General features: G+C 39.1%; 1 protein-coding gene across 1 annotated transcript in view; it reads right to left on the bottom strand.

Moving 5' to 3' along the window:
- Window positions 1–23,382, bottom strand: part of stx18 (syntaxin 18) — a 155,006-nt gene that overhangs the window by 30,541 nt on the left and 101,083 nt on the right. Inside the window, exons 3-4 of the mRNA XM_060851389.1 lie at window positions 2,376–2,491; window positions 238–315 (exon numbers count right to left, since the gene is read on the bottom strand). Coding sequence (XP_060707372.1) covers window positions 238–315; window positions 2,376–2,491 — 194 coding nt within the window. The remainder of the gene's footprint in view (window positions 1–237; window positions 316–2,375; window positions 2,492–23,382) is intronic.

The raw sequence follows: 23,382 nt of genomic DNA, 5'->3' as shown, positions 1-23,382 counted from the left end.
AGCTTGTGTTCAGTACTCTCAAGCATTGCTCTCTCGCCAGACTCTGTTGTTGACTAATTTGTGTCTATGAGTTCTTGGATTCACTATCAGAATAAAGCTGATTAAGTGAAGTGTACAATCATAATCCTTTGCAAGCAGTTTAATATAGTAATACATTATATAAACAATTTTAAAATCAATGGTTCTTAAAACCATGAAACATTTCCCACACCCCTGATTAAAACAAATTAAAGTTACTTTTCAGGTAAGCTTCAAGCAAGTCCAATACACCTTCCCTGTGTTCCTTCACTTGGGGAGAAATCACATTCTTCATGGCTGGAATGGAAGCAACAAGTTTTTAGTGCAAATATACTTCATAATTTTTCTGTTACGTTAAGTAAACAATAATCCAAAGCTCTAATTAAAAACTGAAAGAACAATGGATGCTGTAAATCAGAAACAAAAAAAAAGCAGTTGCTGGAAAAGCTCAGCAGGTCTGGCAGTATCTGTGAAGAGAAATCAAATTTAATGTTTCAGGTCTGGTGAACCTTCCTCAGAACTGATGGACTAATTACCTCATTGAAAAACCTAGCAATTAGTTGAAGAGATAGTTAATTGGAAGCATTAGGAACTCCTAAATCATACATTTTATCCACGAAGGTTCTAATAGAAGTCTGACACAATGTCCCTTAATAAATTATATCAACTCATAAATCATACATGATCATCTATAATGACAAAGCCAATTTACTTTACAGATAAGGGAGAGAAAAAAATAGTTTTAAATGGTTGGGTGGTCAAAGAGAGGAGGACTAAGTAAGGCTACGGTTCAGTGGGTATTGTTGGAACTGACGGAATTAGACTCAGGTGATCTCAACACTAATGAAGTGACACTATTAACAGGATGTGGTTACCCACTCCCTGGAGGTGATGAGCAAGATGGCAAGAAAATAATCAGGGGTATAGACAGAGTTAATGGTAGTTGTCTTTTTCCTAGGATGAGGATTTCAAGACTAGGGGAGCTTAATATTAAGGTGAGAGGAGACAGATTTAAAAAAGTCATGATGTGATTTTTTTTTACAGAGGGTGGTTCGTGTGTGAAATGAACTTCCTGAGGAAGTAGTGCACATAAGTACAATTACAAAGTTTAAAGACATTTGGATAAGTACGTGAATAGGAAAAGTTTGAAGGGAAATGGGCCAGGAGCAGATAAGGGGGACTTGTTAGTATGGGATTATATTTGATGTGGACCGGTTGGACAGAAGAGTCTGTTTCCATGCTGTATGACTCTATGGCTCTACAATAGCAAACAATTGGGCAAGTTGGCGCTGGAAAGATACGTGGTCTCTCAGCAATTAAATGCTGAGTGAGAAGATCCAATAGCAACCTTTTCATCAACAATTAAGGCCCTTAAGTAAGCAAGTAGCACCCAGTCAGCTCTTAAGTGGCTGAGTGGAGTTTGATGTACAAATGGTGAGAGCTGGGAGTCAGCTGCTCCTGGAGACGGAGCACTAAATCTTGGCTGTGGACTGTTTTCTATTCTGGTGCGATCAATCTCAATGACAACAGATGTCTGTTCAGATTTCAACCTTAGTATGGAGAAGACTGATAACACAAATACTTCAGACTGAGAATGGATTCTGAGACGGAATAAAACTCATAAAAGTCTGATTTCCAGCATGGTGACAACCTCAGTTCAAAGATAGCTATGATGACAAATAGAAAAGGGGCAGGTGATACTTTCTTGATGCTAGGAACAGTATAATGCTGGTCATTAAGATAGATTTTAGTCTGCATTTAAGGTTACAGCAGTGATATGCAAATACAGAGGGCAAAGACTAGGAAAATCTTAGAAAAATTGAGTTGGATTTATTCACATGGATTATGATTTCCCTCTTACATCTGTTCTTTTTATTTTCAATTTTAATTCTCGTTTCCCCTGAAACCATTCCCAAATTCTCCCATACCAAACCATCAATTAAATAACAATTGGAACTTGTTCTTGAGCTTCTACAGCTGCCACTTTAGAGACAGAAGCCAAGAACGACATTGGAACATATGTCTGACATGAAAATATGCTGCTTGAATATAAGAAATCCTTTAAGCTGTTTCTTTCACAACCTTCAACACTGTCCTGCTATACATTCTGCCTCATATACCTCTGTATACAAGGGAAAATCCTGCAAAGTTCTTTCATCCCCTTCACACATCCTCATAAATATATTTCATAGGAAGTCAATAAAACTAATAATCTAGAATAAGCCAACCATTCACACTGTTTTTTAATGTTTCCGAAAACAAGGTCTCAATCACAACTGCACCTTCACAGGAGTTAAACTGCTTGACAAAATATTTTTTTTTAAAAAAGCTTCACATTAACATGCTTTTGTCTTTACCTTCTGCCCTCAGCTGATGGATGGCATCAGAGCACGTGCGCATGAAAATCTGGGCATCCTGATCAATCTGGTCACGTTCCATGTCTGTCATACGGGAATATTCTGACATTACAAAACTGGGAAAAGAAGAAAACAAGTAATTTTACAAGTTTAAAAAGTGGGAGTAAATAAAGTAAAATGTTGGTCAGCCCTTAACACAACAGGTATCATCTAAGGAAAGAAAGGAGGAGGCAAGGTTTAATGTCCTCCTCTCCACTGACACCATCTGCTTTGCTGATGGCTTCCAGCATTTTCTTCTGTTTTCATTTCAGATTTCCCAAATCAGCCATTCAGCCCAACGAGTCTGCTCTGCCATTCAAACATAACTGGTAGGTTTCTCAATCCCATTCTCCCGCTTTCTCTCCGTAACCCTTGATCCCTTTTACAATCAAGAACCTATCTATCTCAGTCTTAAGCATACTCAATGACCTGGCCTCCACAGCCTTCTGTGGCAGTGAATTCCATATATTCACCATTCTCTAACTGAATAAGTTTCTCCTTATCTCCCTTTACTCTAATGCTGTGCACTTGGATCCTAGCCTCTCCTACCAATGGAAACATCTTCCCAACATCGACTCTGTTCAGGCCATTCAGTATTCTGTAAGTTTCAATTGGATCCCCCTTCATCCTTCTAAACTTCATCAAATATAGATCCAGTGTCCTCAAATATTCCTCATATGTGAATCTCCTCTGAATACATTCCAGGGCCAGTACATCCTTCCTGGGATATGGGGCCCAAAACTGCGAACAATACTCCAAACGTGGCCTGACCAGAGCCTTATAGAGCCTCAGAAATAAATCCCTGCTTTAATGCTCAAGTCCTCTCGAATTACATGCCATCATTCCATTTGCCTTCCTACTGACTCAACGTTGAGAGAATTCTGGACTAGAACTCCCAATTCTCTTTGCATTTCAGATTTCAAAATTTCCTTCCCAGTTAGAAAATAAAGTTATATGACTTTTGTTTTAAATGATGCTTACACTAGTGTTCCGATATGAAGAAAGAAGAGAAAACTGGAGAAAAGTGAAAGATTCCACCTGGAGCATCATTTTGTGTATCAGCCCTGGTTCAATCAGTAGAACCCTTGCTTCATACTCAGAAGATTGAGGGTTCAGGTCCAGTCCAGGATTTGAGCACCAAACAAATATAAATCCATACGATAGTGCAATACTGAAGGAATGCTACACTGGTAGAAACACTATCTTTCATGTGCCTGACCACAAACTCATTTAAAAGATCCCATGGCATTATTCAGAAAAACATGCAGGAAATCCTTGATGTCTTGGCCGATATTTATTTGTCAACCAATATCACAACAGATCAGGTGGCCATTATCACAATGTAATTTTGGAGGTTGCTGTTTGCTAACGAACAATATATATGACACACTTTATTGACTGTAAATCACTTTTGGCATATCTGCTGGTCATGCAAGGTGCTGTATAAATGCAAATCTTTCTTTTGTTTTAGACTCACTATACTTGCTAAGTGACTTACTGTGTATTCCCAGCAAATACCTTTCTGTTTCTTCCCTTAAGTTAAAATAGGATTAATAGCAACACTATCATTTGGTTTGGAATATAGGCATCGTGTTCAACATTTCAAAGATGGGTAAACTGTTGGGTCATATGAGCAAAGCAGAATAAGGAACCTATTGTACAGCATAATTGTTCAAACATGGCTAATTATAACAAAAGTCAACATTTGTTTATTAATCTTAACCTTTAGTTACCCAATGAAAACTATTAAACAACCTGTTATGAGAGGTAATGCAATAAAAGAAATTTGACTTTTGTCTATGATAAGTTTTGCATTTGCAACCTTGTAATGAAAGAGCATTTTGCCAAGGTACCTTTGAACGATGTTAAATAACTTCAAGAAAGATTGAACAAATTTTTGATTAAATCAGATAATCTAAATACAAGTTTCAATTATTTCAAAAATGATTGCATCTGATCTCCAGTTTTGGGAACAAAGTTAAAAACTGTGCGCTTTTCCAAAACAACATTACACATGATAGTTACCCAATTACACAAATGGTTTACGTGAATCCAGTTAGTCCTGTTGCTCTTCATTGATGCTTTAATTCAATGTTCTGGTCATTTTCTCACCTTTGCAAAGTCACCTCTTGTGCCTTTTATCCTCTCAACCACTTTCTCTCTATATAACCTCTACATGGTGTGTGTCCATACCCTTTATGGCTTCTTTTCCTCAGAACCTATCCCTCCACATCCCTTTTTCAAAAATAACTCTTTCATCTCATATGTTTCTTAAACTACCATTTTCAGCCTTCCTTTCTTCATCAAGTCCGTTGAACCTGTTGCAACCCCACTTCAAGCCAATAGCCCCTGACTTGCGGACTGTGCCCTGTTTCAGGGTGTCCTCTAGCTACTTCCCTATTTTCTCTATCACAAAATATTTCCTACAAAGCATTTTAAATTCCTCATCCCGGTTTACAAATTGCTACACAATGTCATTCCTCCTCATCTCTGCAACATCCTTAAATCCACGTACCAATGTTTTCCATCTGCTCTTCCTCTCCCCTTGCAGCCCCCTTTTGTTGGTTCCACCTTTACATTAGATTCCCTACAGTTAAGGGTTGTCAGCCAATTTGGGAATTCCATACAAGATTTTTCTTAATAGTCTCAAACCAATTGGAAACCATTGGTGGTGTTTTGAATTAATTTCTTAAGTACTAAGAAAATGTATAATGTGCAATACTGGGAGAAAAATACAGCAGATCAAGTAGAAAATGATTGCCAAGTATTTAATCTTGTAAAAAGCCATTATTTTAGTAGCACACTATATTTATTAGGCTGAACAGCCAATAGAGTTTGAGACTTAAACAGTGGACTTCACATAGATTTACAAGTTAGATTGCCAGATTTCTGATAACCATCTAGAACTACTTAGTCCTATAACATGGCCGAGTGAGCAGGCTATTGTAGCACAATAATTATTTTAAAATATAAAGAAAATGTGTGATTAGTCTGTATTGATTTTAGCACAAATCTGCAAAGTCACTGAAGCAGTTTGAAGGTCATGGTCCATTAATTACACCTTTTGAGTACACCACAGCAATCAACAGTGCCAACAGAGTAATTATGATGCTGCTATGCAGCTGCATTTTAACCTTTTGCCCCAGCAGAGTGGAGTATTGTGATGAAACCAAAGATTTTCATTGAGAATATTTTGAACTCTCACCCAGTACAATAGAAAAAAAGAGCTCCGCTGTGGGAGTTCTGATGTGTTTACCAACATAAATAAGGATGCAGTCAGAGGGACATTTGAAGAATGATACAACAGATTAAAAAACTTGAATGTATTTCCTAGAAGAATATTGGAGCAAAACATTTACTAACTAATCATTTTCTCTTTATAATGTTACATGTAACAGTTAAATAAAAATCATTTATAAATATAATTTTAGAGCATAAAGCACAATATTTCAAACAATAATTCAATGAAGACGTGCAAATAAACACTTTAAAACAGTCTATAGCTGAATGTTTTTATAGATGATATATTGATTGTAAAGTCATGAAATCCTTATAAATAATATTTTACAGTCTTACACAGCAATTTCAGAAATACATCAATTTTTAATGCAAAGTCACTCAGTAGTATAGAACTTGAGGATTTCTGAAGGAAATAGAGATGCTGTTGAAGTTTTTTGTTTTATACTCATCAGAACAGAATTGCAAGAACATCAAATCTTAAAGTGAACACCAATTTATTCTGTATGAGAAGGTGGTGGTGACTGGTTGGAACATGGACTGTGATTGGCAGGGGCACTGCCATATGTGTACCAGGGAAAAGCTGCCCCGTGAGCTGTTCAGCTGAAAAAGATACAATGCCTGGATACGTTCTTTCTGCTTGCATATGTATAAGCATTACTTGAAACCTGACTGATAATCTTAAACTGGTTAAGATTAGATTGTTGTTATTGTAATTGTTAGCACAGTTAGGATTGCATAGTAAATGTTATCCAATAGCAGAATCACCTTTAAAGGTGAACACTTTGTACCAAATATTCCCATCACTGATTTACTTAGGCAATGGTGAGCTAGTTGGGTAAGTACGGCAATAACATAAAAAAAGGTTCTCAGCTTTGCGAAACCTTCACCCAAGATTTATAAATGGAGTTGAGAATCCTGCAAGTGAGTGGCAAGAATCTTTTTTGCATGCATTTACATTTCACTATTATCTATTCTTGCCTCTTTAATATGCATCTTGCTATTCTCCCACATGGCAGAGAGAAACCAGATAGTCACAATTCTCAACATGAAAGCCAGAGTGAGAACCTGGTAGGTCCAGCTTGCCACTTACTCCCTTAGGCCTCCATTTTGGACAGGAGACTCTAAACTTTTCAGGCACACACCTTGGGCAGTGACTGACTACATATCTCATCCATGAAGTTTGGCACCGCATGCACATCAGCCTCACCACATACCTCAGACTCATTTGGAATAGAGTTATACACTTTGCTCTCCAAAGAGTAGTACTAAAGTATATAACTGTATTCTAAATGAGTCTGAGGTGTGCCATGATGAATCTGCAAAGTGCAGCTCTAATGTCAGGCCACTTTCTATGTAAGAATAGGTATCTCCCTCATGCACCAGAGTAGGGTGCTCCTCAGGGACCTTCACTTGGTTAAACTCGATCAATTTGGGGGGTCCTGTCTTGGTCAGTCAATGGATTCAGTGGCTTTGTCTATCTGAACACCACAGGCTCTACTTATGAGCTGTGTGTGAGGCTCTTCAAGGGCAAGTGCATTAATCATGCACTTACACAATACAGGATTAAGACACCTATAATCTCATGTGAAATTCATGCAGTGACCAAATATGCAGGATACAAATTCTGACCATAAGCCATCTTGATCATTACAAATTGTCTTGTTACTCATTGTATCCAGGCCAGGGGTAGTAACAGCATCTTATTTTGTCAAAATATGTAGCATTTGCAATTTTGGTTTAGCTAAGGTCGTGAACTCATGGTCAATCTTTTGACTGCAACAAATTAACTTCACTGGCAGTAAACCATTCTCTACCAATTTCCCTATAGAATCACACTCTTATTATGGTGCTGGTTTATGTGGGGTTACTCCATGATCACAGACTTCAAAAATCCTTTGTTACTGGTGTGACATCAGGAATTTCTGTTCTATTCAACCCGGAATTTCACACAGTTCAGCTAAGCTAGTTTTCCTTATGTGCAGTTTCTGCGGAAGACTTGTATCCATCACACACTTCGATTTTCACCATGGCTTTATAAATACAATAGCTAGTAGCCACTGAGGATGACTGATACTTATAATGTAAAGATGATTAGTGTAGTACATTTTAGCACTGTTCAGTACATACACACTAGTCAGAGATCCCGCAGAGCTCCGAAATTAGAATTGACCCTTTGGTGTTACAAAGTTAAAAATCACACAATCCCATTTTATAGTCCAACAGGTTTATTTGGAAGTACAAGCTTTCAGAGCACTGCTCCTTTGTGAGTAGCTAGTGGGGCAGGATCACAGGATACAGAATTTATAGTAAAAGATCAAAGTGTCATACAACTGATGCGATGTATTGAACAAACCTAGATTGCTGTTAAGTCTTTAATCACTTACAGGTTTTGATTCATTAATATGTAAATCCCATAACTTCTTTTAAGTCAGTTCCAAGATCACTTAAGGTTTTTTTAAAAAAAGTGACATCAAAGCTCAGACAATGCATTAAAAGCGTGAGGTTTGAGTCTGTCTGTATTCCGACCTTGAGTCAGGCTGGTTTTATTTCCAAAGTGGGAATTTATAAATGTCACATGAACTGACTCCCGACAGATTGTCTGCTGTTTTAAACAAAAGTATCTGCAAATACAAACCTGCAAATGCAAATTCACCCCCTAAACCAGTTTGACTCAAGGGTGGAATACAAACAGACTCTAACCTCACACTTTTAAGGCATTGTGTGAGGTGTTCCCTTTTTTTATATAGATATTTTTATTGAAATTTAACATTTTTGCAAATTTACAAAAATAAACAAAACTCTCAAATACAAACATTGATGTACAATTAAATCATATATACAATAGTCATAATTTAACAAAGAAAAGAAAAAAGAAAAAGAAAAAAAAACAAGAACCGAAGAAAGAAGGAAAGAAAACAAAACTCAACTTTCTACTAATCTAACCTATAACTAACCAGAGTGTATACCTAAGTCTCTTACATGCTCGGAATGTATAAACATCAAATGTAATAAAACCCGTATTCGCGCAGGATTCCTCTCCCAAGGGGCCCCGGAGCAGCCAGATCTGAAATCTTCACTAAATAAAAGCCCTTGTTAGGATAGCCGAAATATCTGCATTTATATAATTCAAAAAGGGCTGCCATATTTTATAAAATAATTCAGTCTTTCGGTGCACCATATTTGTGAGGAAGTCAAGGGGGATATATTCCATAATTAATCTGTGCCAATTTGAAAGTCCAGGGGGGCCCTCAGCCACCCAGTTCACCAAAATATTTTTCCTTGCACAGAAAGAGAGAATAGAAAATAATCTCTTCCCATGCATATCCAGAGATGAGAGGTTCGAAAAGCCCAAAAGGAGAGATACAGGGTCCACCCTAATTTCCGTTCCAAAAATTTCTGTCAGGGTATTTGCCACTTTAGTCCAGTATCTGCAGATTTTCTGACAAGTCCACAGACAATGTACAAGAGTACCCACCTCTATTTTGCATTTGGGACACATTGGAGATGCTCCTGCCTTAAATTTTGCCAGTCGAGCCGGAGCTATATGGGCCCTATGAAGTATCTTTAGTTGGATAGCCTGAGTTATGTTACAGATAGTAATTCTTCTAGCATTTTCCCAAATGTCATTCCACATATCCTCAGAGATTTCTAGCCCCAAGTCCTGCTCCCATGTTTTAAGCAGGTCATCCATGTCTCCTGAAACTCCATCATGTAGCAAATGGTATATAGTACTAACGGAGGATACCCCCGCTGGTCGTAGGACATTACGTTCTCTGTCTGATTTATAAAGACTATCTATTAATGTAGTCTTCTTCTGTATATAATCTCGAACTTGGAAGTATCGAAAGAGATCCCAATTAGGTATTCCGAATTTCAGACGCAGCTGCTCAAAGGACATCAGGATCCCATCTTTAAATAGGTCCCCTAAGCATGAGATGCCCCTGGATCTCCAGAGTTTAAAGGTGGCATCTGTAATCCCCGGTTGGAATCCCCATGCGCCTACTATTGGCGCATGGGGGGATGTTTTATGTGAGTTACCCTCATTTTGCCGCATTATATTCCAGGCCTTAATTGTGTTTAATATTATGGGATTTTTACAGTGGTCTGTAATGATTTTCCTCTTATTTGAAAATAAAAGGTTAGTAAGTGGATAGTTTACTTGGGAGGCTTCGATATCCAGTCAGATTGATTGTGGATCAGATGAAACCCAATCAGCTATGTAACTTAGTAGGGAGCTTAACTGATATTTCCTAAAGTCTGGGAAGTCCAGTCCTCCCCTTGCCTGTGGAAGCTGTAGCTTCTTCAGCTTAATAAGGGGCCGTCTATGGTTCCAAATAAAGGAGCCCAACCAGCCATATAATTTACGTAGGGCTAGCCTTGGCAGCATCAGTGGGAGCATTCTCATAGGATATAAGGGACGGGGCAGAACATTCATTTTAATTAATGCTATTCTACCTAGCCAGGAAATCGGAAGGTCTCTCCATCGCTGGAGGTCCTGCCTTATCCTTTCCATTAATTGTACAAAATTAGCCCTATACAGCTGACCAAATACTGGCGTGATAAAAATACCTAAATATAAGAAGCCCTCCAGGGACCAACGGAAGGGAAAAAGGGATCCGTCCATTAGGTGGGGTATCATAGCCAGACCACCCATTGGCATGGCTTCCGATTTTGAAAAATTAATTTTATAGCCTGAGAATGCACTAAATGTATTAATAACTTGAATTAGACGAGGCACTGACATTAAAGGATTACTGAGGAATAAGAGAACGTCATCTGCATAGAGGGTAATTTTGTGTTTACCTGTACCAATCCTCGGGGCTGTTATATTAGGATCAGTCCGGATGGCTTCTGCTAATGGTTCGATTATCAGCGTAAACAACAACGGTGAGAGAGGACATCCTTGACGGCAGCCCCTACCCACACTGAAGCCATCCGACCTTAACCCATTAGTAATAACAGCTGCTTTGGGGTCATTATACAATGTTGAAACCCATTTGGTAAACACCTGTCCAACGCCAAACCTTTCCAATGTGTAAAATAAATATGACCATTCAACCCTATCGAATGCCTTTTCCGCATCCAATGAAATTACTACTCCTGGTATCTTTCCCTGATGACAGGCTTGGATCATATTCAAGACCCTTCTGATATTATTGGATGATCTGCGGCCCTTAATAAATCCCGTCTGGTCCTTCTTTATAATATATGGCAGTACCCTTTCTAGTCTTAGTGCTAACATTTTTGAGAGAATTTTAAAGTCTACATTTAGTAAGGATATTGGTCTGTAAGATGCACAGTCTTCTGGGTCTTTTCCTTTTTTGAGGATAAGAGAAATATTTGCTTCTTTCAGCGAGGACGGGAGACAGACCTGACTATACGCAAAATTATACATATCCATAAGTGGGTCAGCCAATATTCCTGTAAATTCTTTATAGAATTCAGCTTGAAAACCATCCGGGCCCGGTGCTTTTCCGCTCTGAAGTTGCCTAATTGCCTCAAGTATTTCTTGGACTGTTAAAGGGGTATTTAGGGCCGACACCTGTTCCGGAGTCAGGCCTGGGAAGGTCAAATTTTTTAAAAATGACTGCATCCTCTTAATCCTATCTTCACAATCCTGCGATCTATATAGTTCAGAATAAAATTCTTTAAAGGTCGCATTGATCTTTTTATGATCATGAGTCAGGGTACCTGTACTTTCCTTGATGGTCGGGATAGTTTGAGGGGCTTTCTTTTTCTTTGCAAGAAATGCTAGGTATCTACCCGGTTTGTCGCCATATTCATATAATCTTTGTTTCGCAAATAATATTTCCCTTTTAGCCGTTTGAGTAAGCGCAGTGTTTAAAGCTGTCCTAAGAGCTGTAATCCTCTGCAATTTTGTGATAGAAGGTCTATCAGCGTATGCTGTTTCGGCTGCTTTTAGGCGAGCTTCGAGCAGACGCTGTTGTTCTCCCTTCATTTTCCTCTGGGTCGCTGAATAGGAGATGATCAAACCTCGTGCATAAGCTTTGATGGTCTCCCACATCATTGACGGATTGCTAGCCGTACCTGTATTAATTTCTAAAAAAGTTTTAAGTTCTTGGGAGAAGTACTTTAAAAATTTGCTATCTTTTAACAGGAAGGGGTCCATACGCCAATGCCGAGCGGATATCCCATTGTTCTTTACCTTAGTTTCCATGTATACAGCGGCATGGTCAGAGATTGCTATAGTACCTATTTTACAGGTTGATATAGAATTTAGAAAAATCGACGGGGCAAAAAACATATCAATTCTTGTGTGACATTTATGTGGATTAGAGTAGAAAGAAAAATCTCTACCCTGTGGATGGAGACATCTCCATACATCTACCAATCCTAATTCTTTATTCAGGTCCGCCAGTTGTCTAGATCTGGGAGATACTCCAGCGGTACTCTTGGGAATCCTGTCTATTTCCGGATTCATAATACAATTAAAGTCTCCCCCAATAATTGTATGACGGGCACCAAAGGCCATCAGTTTTGAAAAAGCTTCCGTTATGAATTTAAAGGGGTGTGCCGGGGGGCAGTACGCATTTAAGATCCCATATTCCTCTCCATTTATGAGGGCTTTAATCAAAATATATCGTCCAGATTCGTCTTTTATCTGATTTAGAATTTTAAAAGGGAAATTCTTCCGGACAAGGATAACGACTCCCCTGCTTTTTGAATTAAAAGAGGAAAAAAAGGCCTGATCAAATCCGCCCTGTCGTAATTTTAAGTGTTCTTTATCCGACAGGTGTGTCTCCTGTAGGAGAGCTATATCAACTCTCTCCTTCTTAAGATTTGATAATATTTTCTTCCTTTTAACTGGCGAATTGCTCCCCCTGACATTCCAGGTGCACCACTTAACCGACTGATCAGCCATAATCATCTGGACAGATCCGAGACCCCTCGGGAGGGGAAACCCTATCTAGAACATCCCGAGCATGGAGCATACAAAATTTACAAAAGTAAAGACTCTCTAATACACTCAAAACAATATAACAAAAAACTCTTTCTAAGTAAAAAAGATATAAAACATTCCGAATTGGAGATTTTCTCCCTTGTTCCCAGGGAGCGTCACTTCCTCTCCCACAGTCCATCTTACCCTCTTCCAACCAGTGCCCCACCCTTGACCCAGGTGTTCCTCAATAAAATGAGGAGAATTCAAATATAATATAAAGCTAGAGTTAACAGTGAACACCCCACCCCCACCCACACCTAAACATATTTGGGAATATTAATACCATATATAAATATATAACTATAAGATTACAATCTCAACACGTAATACTTAAATATAATACCACAAAATAACAGGGGAAAGAAAAACAACCCCGCTCCTAAAAACAGAAGTAAAATAGAATAAGGTAACCACCTCTCCCCATCAACATTAACCAAACGCCCCAACATATATATATATACATACACACATAGGGGGAAAGATAGGAAAAGATGAAGGGATGTAAACCAAAATAATGGGAAAGGCAGACCAATGTCCACAATCTCTTACAGTTTATTTAAGAGAGTCCAAGAATTCCTTAGCCTTCTCCGGTGATTCGAAGTTATATATGGATCCTTCGTAGCTAAGGCGTAGCGTCGCTGGATATCGTAAGGAGTACTGGATATTTAAGTCCCTTAAACGCTTCTTCGCCTCATCGAATGCCTTCCTCTTTCGGACTAAAGCTGGGGAGAAGTCCTGGAACAGCATGACCTTGGATCCTTTGTGGGTCATAGCTTGGGGATCTTTTCCCAGATTTCTTGAGGCTTCCAGGAGCATCTGCCTCTCCCTATAGCTCTGCAGCTGGAACAGGACCGGGCGTGGGCGCTGGGTTGAGCCGGGCCCACGTACTGCGACCCGGTAGGCCCATTCTATCCTTACCTGGCCTGATCCAGCCTGCAGATTTAAAAGTTGGGGCAGCCAATGCTCTAAGAATGCTGTCAGCTGGCCTCCCTCTTCCTGCTCGGGAAGGCCCAGCAACCGAATATTTTTTCGACGACCTCGATTTTCGAGATCGTCTATGTGGTTTTCTAGGTTCTGGACTCGATTCTCGAGAAAACGGACGTGGTCAGCTGCCGATTTTATCGCAGTCTCCGAGGCTGCGGCCTTCAACTCCGCCTCGGCGCTCCAGTTCCTGAATGTCTCTGCCTTGCTTCTGCAGCTCGGCGGAGAGTGCCTCCCTGCTCTGCCGAGACTCATCAATAAAAGCATCAATCTTCGCCTCCTACCTGGCAAACAGCTCCTCAAAGCTCATCTTCATTGTTAACTCTCCTGAAGTGGCTGTAGACATCTTTGCTGTAGCTGAAGAGGGAGAGGGTGGGGGAGGGGTCCCTGCTTTCTTAGAGCCGCCTGTTCCCTTCCCTTTACTCATTTTTCAGCTAGTATTAGACTATTTAAATGTATTAATAGGTAACTATTTAAGGTTAACAACTATTATAAATGGTTTAGTGAGTGTGGTGGGGGTGGGTGATCCACTTTGCCCAAGTTTTGGGTAGAGCACTGTGGACTCAGTCTTGCTGGGTCGCCGCCATCTTGGATTCCCCCCCGTTCCCTTTTTTTAATATAAAATCTTAAGTTATCTCAGGTATTTGACTTGAAAGAAGTTCTGAGATTTACATATTAATGAATTGAAACCTGCAAAACATTCTAAGCAATTGAAGACTTAACAGCAATCAATACATCACATCAATTATATGACACTTCGATCTTTTACTGTAAACTCTGTGTCCTATGATCCTATCCCACTAGCTACCTGACAAAGGAGCAGCGTCCCATAAGTTTATACTGTACTTCGAAATAAACTTGTTGTTTTACAACCTGGTGTTGTGTGATTTTTTAAACTTTGTCCACCCCAGTCCAACACTGGCAACTCCACATCATGGCCCTTTATGTTACATTAGATCATCTTGATCCAAATCAGTTTACTTTTTTTTGTTTTACTTAATTACAATTTGAAGAGTATTTTCTTTTGCATCTTAGGACTTCCATTCAACATGTTCTCATTAACACTACAAGCCAGCTTCTCAGTGTCTGTTCACGACCATTAATACCACCAATGTGGATTGTTTTGCTTTACATTTTATGTTATAGCTTCAATGTGCTTTGTAATTTCATTGTTAGAGTCATAGAGATGTACAGCATGGAAACAGACCCTTCGGTCCAACCCGTCCATGACGACCAGATATCCCAACCCAAACTAGTCCCACCTGCCAGCACCCGGCCCATATCCCTCTAAACCTTTCCTTTCCATATACCCAACCAAATGCCTCTTAAATGTTGTTAATTTGTTAATTTAGTCTTGTGGGACCAAGAGAGATAGCGAGGAAAGAGATCAATCTGAGACAGGTGCAGCTGAGAACAGAAGTGAATCAAACAGTCAGGGCAGGCAGGGACAAGGTAGGACTAATAAATTAAACTGCATTAATTTCAATGCAAGGGGCCTAACAGGGAAGGCAGATGAACTCAGGGCATGGTTAGGAACATGGGACTGAGATATCATAGCAATTACGGAAACATGGCTCAGGGATGGGCAGGACTGGCAGCTGAATGTTCCAGGATACAAATGCTACAGGAAGGATAGAAAGGGAGGCAAAAGAGGAGGGGGAGTGGTATTTTTGATAAGAGATAGCATTACAGCTGTGCTAAGGGAGGATATTCCCGGAAATACATCCAAGGAAGTTATTTGGGTGGAACTGAGAAATAAGAAAGGGATGATCACCTTATTGGGGTTGTATTGTAGACCTCCCCCAATAGTCAGAGGGAAGTTGAGAAACAAACTTGTAAGGAGATCTCAACTATCTGTAAGAATAATAGGGTGATTATGGTAGGGGATTTTAACTTTCTAAATATAGACTGGGACTGCCATAGTGTTAAAGGTTTAGATGGAGAGGAATTTGTCAAGTGTGTACAAGACAATTTTCTGATTCAGTATGTGGATATATCTACTAGAGAAGGTGCAAAACTTGACCTACTCTTGGGAAATAAGGCAGGGCAGGTGACTGAGGTGTCAGTGGGGGAACACTTTGGGGTCAGTGACCATAATTCTATTTGTTTTAAAATAGTGATGGAAAAGGATAGACCAGATCTAAAAATTGAAGTTCTAAATTGGAGAAAGGCCAATTTTGACGGTATTAGGCAAGAACATTCAAAAGCTGATTGGAGGCAGATGTTCGCAGGTTAAGGGATGGCTGGAAAATGGGAAGCCTTCAGAAATGAGATAACAAGAATCCAGAGAAAGTATATTCCTGTCAGGGTGAAAGGGAAGACTGGTAACTATAGGGAATGCTGGATGACTAAAGAAATTGACCTTATAGAGGTTTCCAAAAATCTTAAAAATAAATAGGAAGGCAGCCTTCAATAATTTATATTTACATCATAACACTGAGCCTGTGCAATGTTCTACTGTGATTAGAACATACTATTAACAGAAATTAAAATGGACACAGCTTCTTCAGAGGTTCTTTATACTCACTAACTTCAAAAATATTCATCAATTTTCACTTTTCAATGAGATATGAAAGAACATGGCCTTACAACACACAAATCGTTAACGTATTGCCATCTATTTGCCATGTTTGCTCTTCCTCCATCTTGGCATCTGAGAGAGTGATCCAGCTCTCGCTCTTGCAAGGTCTGGAAGATTATGATACAAAGTCATGTATCTTGGTCTCTAGGCAGCTCCAGAACTAACATACTAAATCACACAGGCTGATAAACCCAACGAGCAGCAAAGACTACAATTTCCCCTAGCACTCTCTGATCACATACCTCAACTGATATGCTGTAAAAATCATTAGGATCAGTACTCCTTTATACCCTGTTAAAATATTTCATATTATTTCTAAAGCAAACACATTCCATAAGAATTGCATCTTTCATATTAGAAAGACTTGGCTATAACTTAAAGGAATGTCACTAAATACAATTTGACTCTTGAGTGACAAATATAATTTTAGGTTATCAATAAATGGGTTGAGGAAGCATATCAAAAAGAAGTAAGAGTAATGAAAAATCAAGGTAGCTAAATAGACCAGAATTGGAGGAGCTGACATCCTAGAGACTTCGAGGCCTGGAGAACAGTAGCGGTGGGCAGGGAAAGGCCATTAACAAAGAGGAGAATCTTAAATTAATCAGGAATCAATGCCAGTGGGCATAGGGATAGTGGGTGAATGAGATTTATTGAGAGTTAGGTCATTGGCAACAGAGCTTCTCAAGTTTATAGATGGTAGAAAACTGGAAACTAGTCAGGACGATGCTGGGATAGTCAAGATTGGAGTTAATAAAGGTATAGATGACAGATGCAGCAGTAGATGAACTGAACAGGATTGGAGGTGTTACAGACGGCCGTGTGGACAAGGAAAGGATGTTTTATCGGGTAGGAAAATGTAGAACTAAGGGACACTGTTTGAAATCAGTGGGAGAATTGGCAGAAATGATTGCAAGTTCCTATTCTTTCTCATGTGCAAGCTTTCACTCTCAGTTTTTTTTATTCTTTAGAGGCATTCAAAATCTTAACTATTTCTATAGCCCATTTAAGACAAGATAAGGAATTTTTTTTGTCTTATCGAGTTGAGTGATTTTGGGACTCTTCTTCAAAAGGAAATGGAAGTAGCATCTTTGCATATTTTTAAAGACACAGGTAAACAGATTCTTGGTACATGAAGGAGTTAAATGTTATTGGGGTGGGCAGAAATGAGGAGTTAAGGTTAAAGTCAGATGAGCCACGATCTTACTGAATGGCAAAGCAGGCTTGAAGGGCTGAGTGGCCTCCACCTAATACATATATTCATAAGTGCAATCTCTGCAATGGCACTGATATGGGCTCAGAAACGCATTTCAAGGTCAAATAGGAGACTGAGGTTGCATCAGTCTGGTTCAGTCTCAGACAGTTGGCTGGGAGAGAGCTGGAATCAGTAGTAAGGGAGCAGAATTTGTGTGAGGACTAAGGACAATGATTTTGACTCTCTCAATAATCAATCACCTGATGAAGGAGCAGCGCTCTGAAAGCTAGTGCTTCCAAGTAAGCCTGTTGGTGTTGTGTGATTTTCAGCTTTATACATACCACTGTAACACTTATCATTCCTCAAACTAAAGGCATCAAGTTTGACACCAATCTGATATGTCATCATTCACCATCTTCCTTTTTTTCCTGAGGTGTTGTCTAGTTGTTCTTTATGGACTTGGTTTCTGTCAATAGCAACATCTGCCTTGCTGTCAATAAATATCAAACAGTGAACCTGTCATGAAAATAACAAAAAAGCCCCAAAACAGACATACTGCACTTAACACCTCATGCTGACATCACTTTTGTCAAGAAGATCGTAAACTGGATTAGCAGGTGTGCTGTGTACAATCAAAGAAAATTATTACACTCTCATGGGTTAAAGTTCCTGTAACCTGAAGTTGACTTCTATGTTAAGCATGTATACAATTATCTAAAGAGCATCTTTATGACGTTAAACTAGAACTAATGAAACTTTAACCTGGATAAATATTAACAACTGCACAATTATACCAAGGGAATCATTAGGGATACTTCTCAACCACATTCCTGATCATAGTGAATGGGGGATCAGACTGGAGGGCAGAATGGCCTATTCATTGAGTCATAGTGAAGTACAGCACGGATACAGACCCTTCGGTCCAACTCGTCCATGCCGACCAGATATCCCAACCCAATCTAGTCCCACCTGCCAGTATTTGGCCCATATCCTTCTAAACCCTTCCTATTCATATACCCATCCAAATGCCTTTTAAATGTTGCAATTGTACTAACTTCCACCACTTCCTCTGGCAGCTCATTCCATACACATACCACCCTCTGCATGAAAAAGTTGTCCCTTAAGTCTCTTTTATATCTTTCCCCTCTCACCCTAAACCTATGCCCTCTAGTTCTGGACTCTTCCAACCTAGGTCTACTTATCCTATCCATGCCCCTCATAATTTTGTAAACCTCTACTGGTTTTATTTTCTGTAATTATCTGCTGAAGCCCTACATCTAAAAATAAATCTTAATTCCCTGCAGTCCTTACTTCTGAGTGTTACTCTATTACTAATTTCACATACTTTTGATTGTCACCATTTAATTTTTATGTTGGTTTATTTGTCCTTTATTACATCATTATCAAGGGAGATGTATATCTGTATAGCACTTCTCATGCCCTTGAGCAATCCTAAAGTGCTTTACTGCCAAAATACCTTTGTAGTCCTGTCACTGTTGTAATGTTGGAAATTTGGCACTCGATGTATAATTCCCAGAAACAGCAAAGATGATAAAAACCAAATTATTTGTTTTTTGTGATATTGAATGAGGAACAAATATTGGGGTTAATTCTGCTACACTTCTTTAAAATAATGCCATGAGATCTTTAACATCCATTTGAGAGAGCAGATGGGGCCTCAGCTTAGTGTCTCATCTGAAATATGGCATCAGTGACAGTGCAGCATTCCTTCAGGGCTGCACTGGAATCTTAACACAGATTGCTGTGCTCAAATCTCTGAAGTCAGGCTTGAATCTGCAACTGTGACTCAGAGGTGAGAGTGCTACCATCTGAGCCATGATCAACACATCTTCTGCTGCACTGTGCACAACAGATCAGCTGGTATGCTGATTTGTTATGAAGGTGTTACATAAATAATGCAGAATGTAAAGTTTTGCCTTTGACGTAGAGGCATATCCTTCCAAAGCCACAGAAACTAACTTCCATTATGTAAACCCTGGGTAAGACTGGAGTTTAATTGCTTTTCTAGCTGTAGGTCACAAACCTGGCTTCTTTGTCCCTTTTTAAAAGTGTGATTGGCAAGATCATTCAGAGATTGCAGTTTGTAGCTTCTGGGTCAAATGGCTACCTTTATTTCAAATTGTGATTGATAAGGCCACTTAAAGGTTATCAAATCTTATGACTCCATTTATATCTTTTTTTCTCTTAATTTAAATTAAAAATGTAACATAGGATTTGAATGTGTCATTTGTAGCATGATCAAAAGGACATACATGTCAGATGAAACATTTTAATAATACATCTTATGACAACATTTAGACAGAAAAGGTAGGGAGATACTAAAAGACAAAAAGGCAGACAAATAGATGATGTAATCTAACCGTTTGTATCTGTATTTAGACGTATGAGCTCTATCTCTCAAGTCAAAGACATACTTTAAGGACAATTAGGGATGGGCAATAAATACTTGTGTTGCAAACAAAGCCCACATTCTGTGAACATGTAAAATAAAATATTAAAATAAATAGATAAGAATGTTTAGCGAGGTTCTAGAGTTTGAAAAAATGGCACATAGGGAGACTTACTTAAATGAGTATATTTGCAAACATGTGTGAAATAACTTCAGAAGCCAGTAACCCATCACCAAGTCACCCTTTATTTTCATGTGTATAGTACTTGACAATGCTCCAGCTCCCTCAGAGCCAGCTGTCAGAGTCAACAGAACATCCAACTCCTGTTTATATCTGTCAGCCAGGACTCCCTGATTAAGGCCCCAGTCAGGGAACGTGTATTCTATGTAGTCAACCTGACTGACCTTGTTACAATCACTATAGGTAACAATACTGAACACTGCAGTGGTGGAGCAAGAGGAAACCCCAGGGGATGTAAGGACAGATTCAATTTAGCTAGACCTAAGGAACAAAAAATGTGCAATTAACATTGCTCTGTGTGGTTTATAGGCCACCAACTAGTCAAAATGATATTGAGAAGCAAACCATCAGGGAAATAACGGTGCCAACATTATTGAATAGTCTTAATGGGGTGGACAAAGTCAGAAGTCACACTTCACCAGATTTTAGTTCAACGGTTTATTTAAAATCACAAGCTTTTGGCGCTCTGCTTCATCTTCAGATGAAGTGGAGAGAGGCAAACAGGCACAGAATATATTCTTTGCCTATATACTCTGTGCCTGTGTGCCTCTCTCCACTTCATCTGAAGAAGGAGCAGCACTCCAAAAGCTTGTAATTTTTAAAAAAACCTGTTGGACTATAACTTGGTGTTGTATGACTTCTGAGTTTTAATGGTGGTCTATAATTACCCAAATATAGAATGGGATATTGGTTCTGTAATGGGCAGTGAGGGACAAGTGTACCTATATTGTATCCAGGAGCATTTTCTACAGCGGTTCGTGTCCAGTCCAACAAGAAAGGATGCACTGTTGTACCTGCTTCTTGGAAATGGGGTGGGTTAAGCAGATCAACAATCAGTGAAGGAACATTTAGAAGACACTGATCATTGTATCATAAGGTTTAGGATGATGATGGAGAAAGACAATAGTCCGTACAAAATTAGAAAAATTAATTTGTGGTGAACTGATTTCAATGGGGCAAGATCAGAGCTAGGCCAGATAGTCTGGAATAAGACGATGGTAGGAAAAACTAACTAAGCATGTGGCACCTTCAAAGAACCACAGAAGGTATATTCCCTCCAAAAAAGGAGGAGTGTAGGACAAACAAATCTAGAGCACCTTGGATGACAAAGGAGACAGAAAATAATGACGAAAAATGTACTTATGACAGGGGTCAGACAGAAAATATGACTGAGGACCATGAAAATAAAGGAAATTTGTAAGGAAGGTGAGAAAACAAATTAGACATGTGAAGAAGACTTTTGAGAAAAGACTGGCAGTCAATGCAAGTCCAAAAATCTTCTACAGGCGTAAAAATAGAATAGGCTGATTAGTGACCATACGGAAATTTCACATGGAGGCAAGGGCATGTCTGGAGTATTAAATGTATTCTTTGCTTCTATTTTTCCTGAGACAGATGCTCCCCAGGCCATAGTCACAGAGGAGGAAACTCTGTTTCTAGTAGGATTCAAAATTGCCAAGGAGGAAGTGTTGGATAGATTGTTGTTACTTAGATTGGACTGATGAGATCCAAAGATATTGAAGGACATGAGAATGGAATTTGACCAAAGTCTTTTAGTCTTCCCTAAACTCAGTTGAGGTGTCAGAAAACTGAAGAATTGCAAATATAAAATGTACTTGTTCAAAAAGGTTTTAAGGATAAGGCCAGCAAATATAATCAAGCAGTTTAATTTCACAGGTGGGGAAGCTCTTAGAAATAATTATTTCGAATGGGATTAGCGGTCTCATGGAAGTAGGTGGGCTGATTAGGATGTACCAGCATGGATTTTGAAAGGGTAAATCATGTTTCACTAATTTTGAGAGGGCTTTTTGAAGGTGTTGAAGGATTGATGAGGGTAATTCTGTTACGTGCTGTAAGTGGACTTGCAGGTGTTGGATACAGTGCCTGACAAGAAACTTGAGAAAAAAATTGAGTAATTATATATCCACATTGTTGAGTGATAAGAAACAGATGTAGTGATTAATGGATACAAACATGGTTATTTTTGAGTTGGAAGAATGTTTGTAGTGGAGTTTGCTGGGATTGGCATTGGCAACCTTGCTTTTCCTGATGCATGATCTTTATCTTTGTGCACAGAGAACAATTTCCAAGTTTGTGGATGATATAAAATTTAGAAACTTTGCAAACTGTGAGGTAGAATCCAAAAGAACACAGAAAAGTGGGTGAAATGGGCTGATAAGAGGCAAATGAAGTTCAGTGCAGAAGAATGTGAGGTGATACATTTTCGGAAGAAGAATATCACCACACAACACAAAATAAGATGGACAATTCTAAAGTGGATGTAGCAGTAGGGGGGGCCTAGGTATATATGTGCATTATCTTTGAAAGTAGCAGGTCAAGTGGAGAGAACAGTTGGTAAAGCTGTTAAAAAAAAATTAATAAAGCCTAGCTTTATTAAAGGGTAAAGAGTACTAAAGCAAGGAGGTGATGCTGAACTTCTATAAGACATCTGTTAGATCTTAGATGGTGTATCTGCATACAGTTCTGGGTGCCATACTATAGGAGGGATGTGAACAAAATGGAGAGACTGCAGGACAGATTAACAAGAATGGTTCCAGGAATGAACAAGTTTGGTTATGAGAATAGATTGCAGAAATTGGGATGATCTTTCTTGGTGAGATGATGGTTATGAGGAGATCTGATCGAAGTTTTCAAAATAACGAGGGACCAGGACAGTCTAGACAGAAAGAAACCTATAGAACCTAATCTTAAATGAGATGAGACATTATTTAGGCCATAGCTAGAATACTGTGTACAGTTTATACTCGCCACAGTATAGGAAGGATGTGATTGCAAGAGAAAGGGTGCAGAGAAAATTAACCAGCTGTTTCCTGGGCTAGAGTATTTCAGCTATGAAGACAAACTATATAAACTGTGCTTGTTTGCTTTCCTGAGAACAGGCAAATATGAAAGCACTGCAGCTTGTGTGGGTGTAATTGCACTGGTGGAGCTTGACAACAGGCAGGTTAAGATGTATCCTCTGGGACAGTGATATTACTGTCTCCAGAGGTAGAATCTTCAGGTTTTTGCCATGGATGTGGCCTGGACTTGGGATTGTAAGAATCTGCAGTGGAAAGCAAAAATAACCACATTAAGAATCAGCACAATCTGAATGTTTCATATTTATTTGCATGCCTCTTGTGTATCCATATGCCAGCATTCTCACTCTCACGCCTGCCTATTCCAATCTGGTTGGTTGTAATCACACAGCCATCTCTTCTGCAGTGCTCCTTCCTCCATAAGGTGAGCAGCTTTAAGTTAGATATTCCATCTCTGGTCCCTGACTTCTCCTTTGAGTTGTAAGGCTGCTTCTCCTGCATGACAACGTGCAGATGCAGTGACATTACATTTAACTCCCT

Source organism: Hemiscyllium ocellatum, chromosome 36 (genome assembly GCF_020745735.1).
Source record: "Hemiscyllium ocellatum isolate sHemOce1 chromosome 36, sHemOce1.pat.X.cur, whole genome shotgun sequence".
Taxonomy (NCBI): domain Eukaryota; kingdom Metazoa; phylum Chordata; class Chondrichthyes; order Orectolobiformes; family Hemiscylliidae; genus Hemiscyllium; species Hemiscyllium ocellatum.
This window is presented reverse-complemented; position numbering and strand designations above follow the sequence as displayed.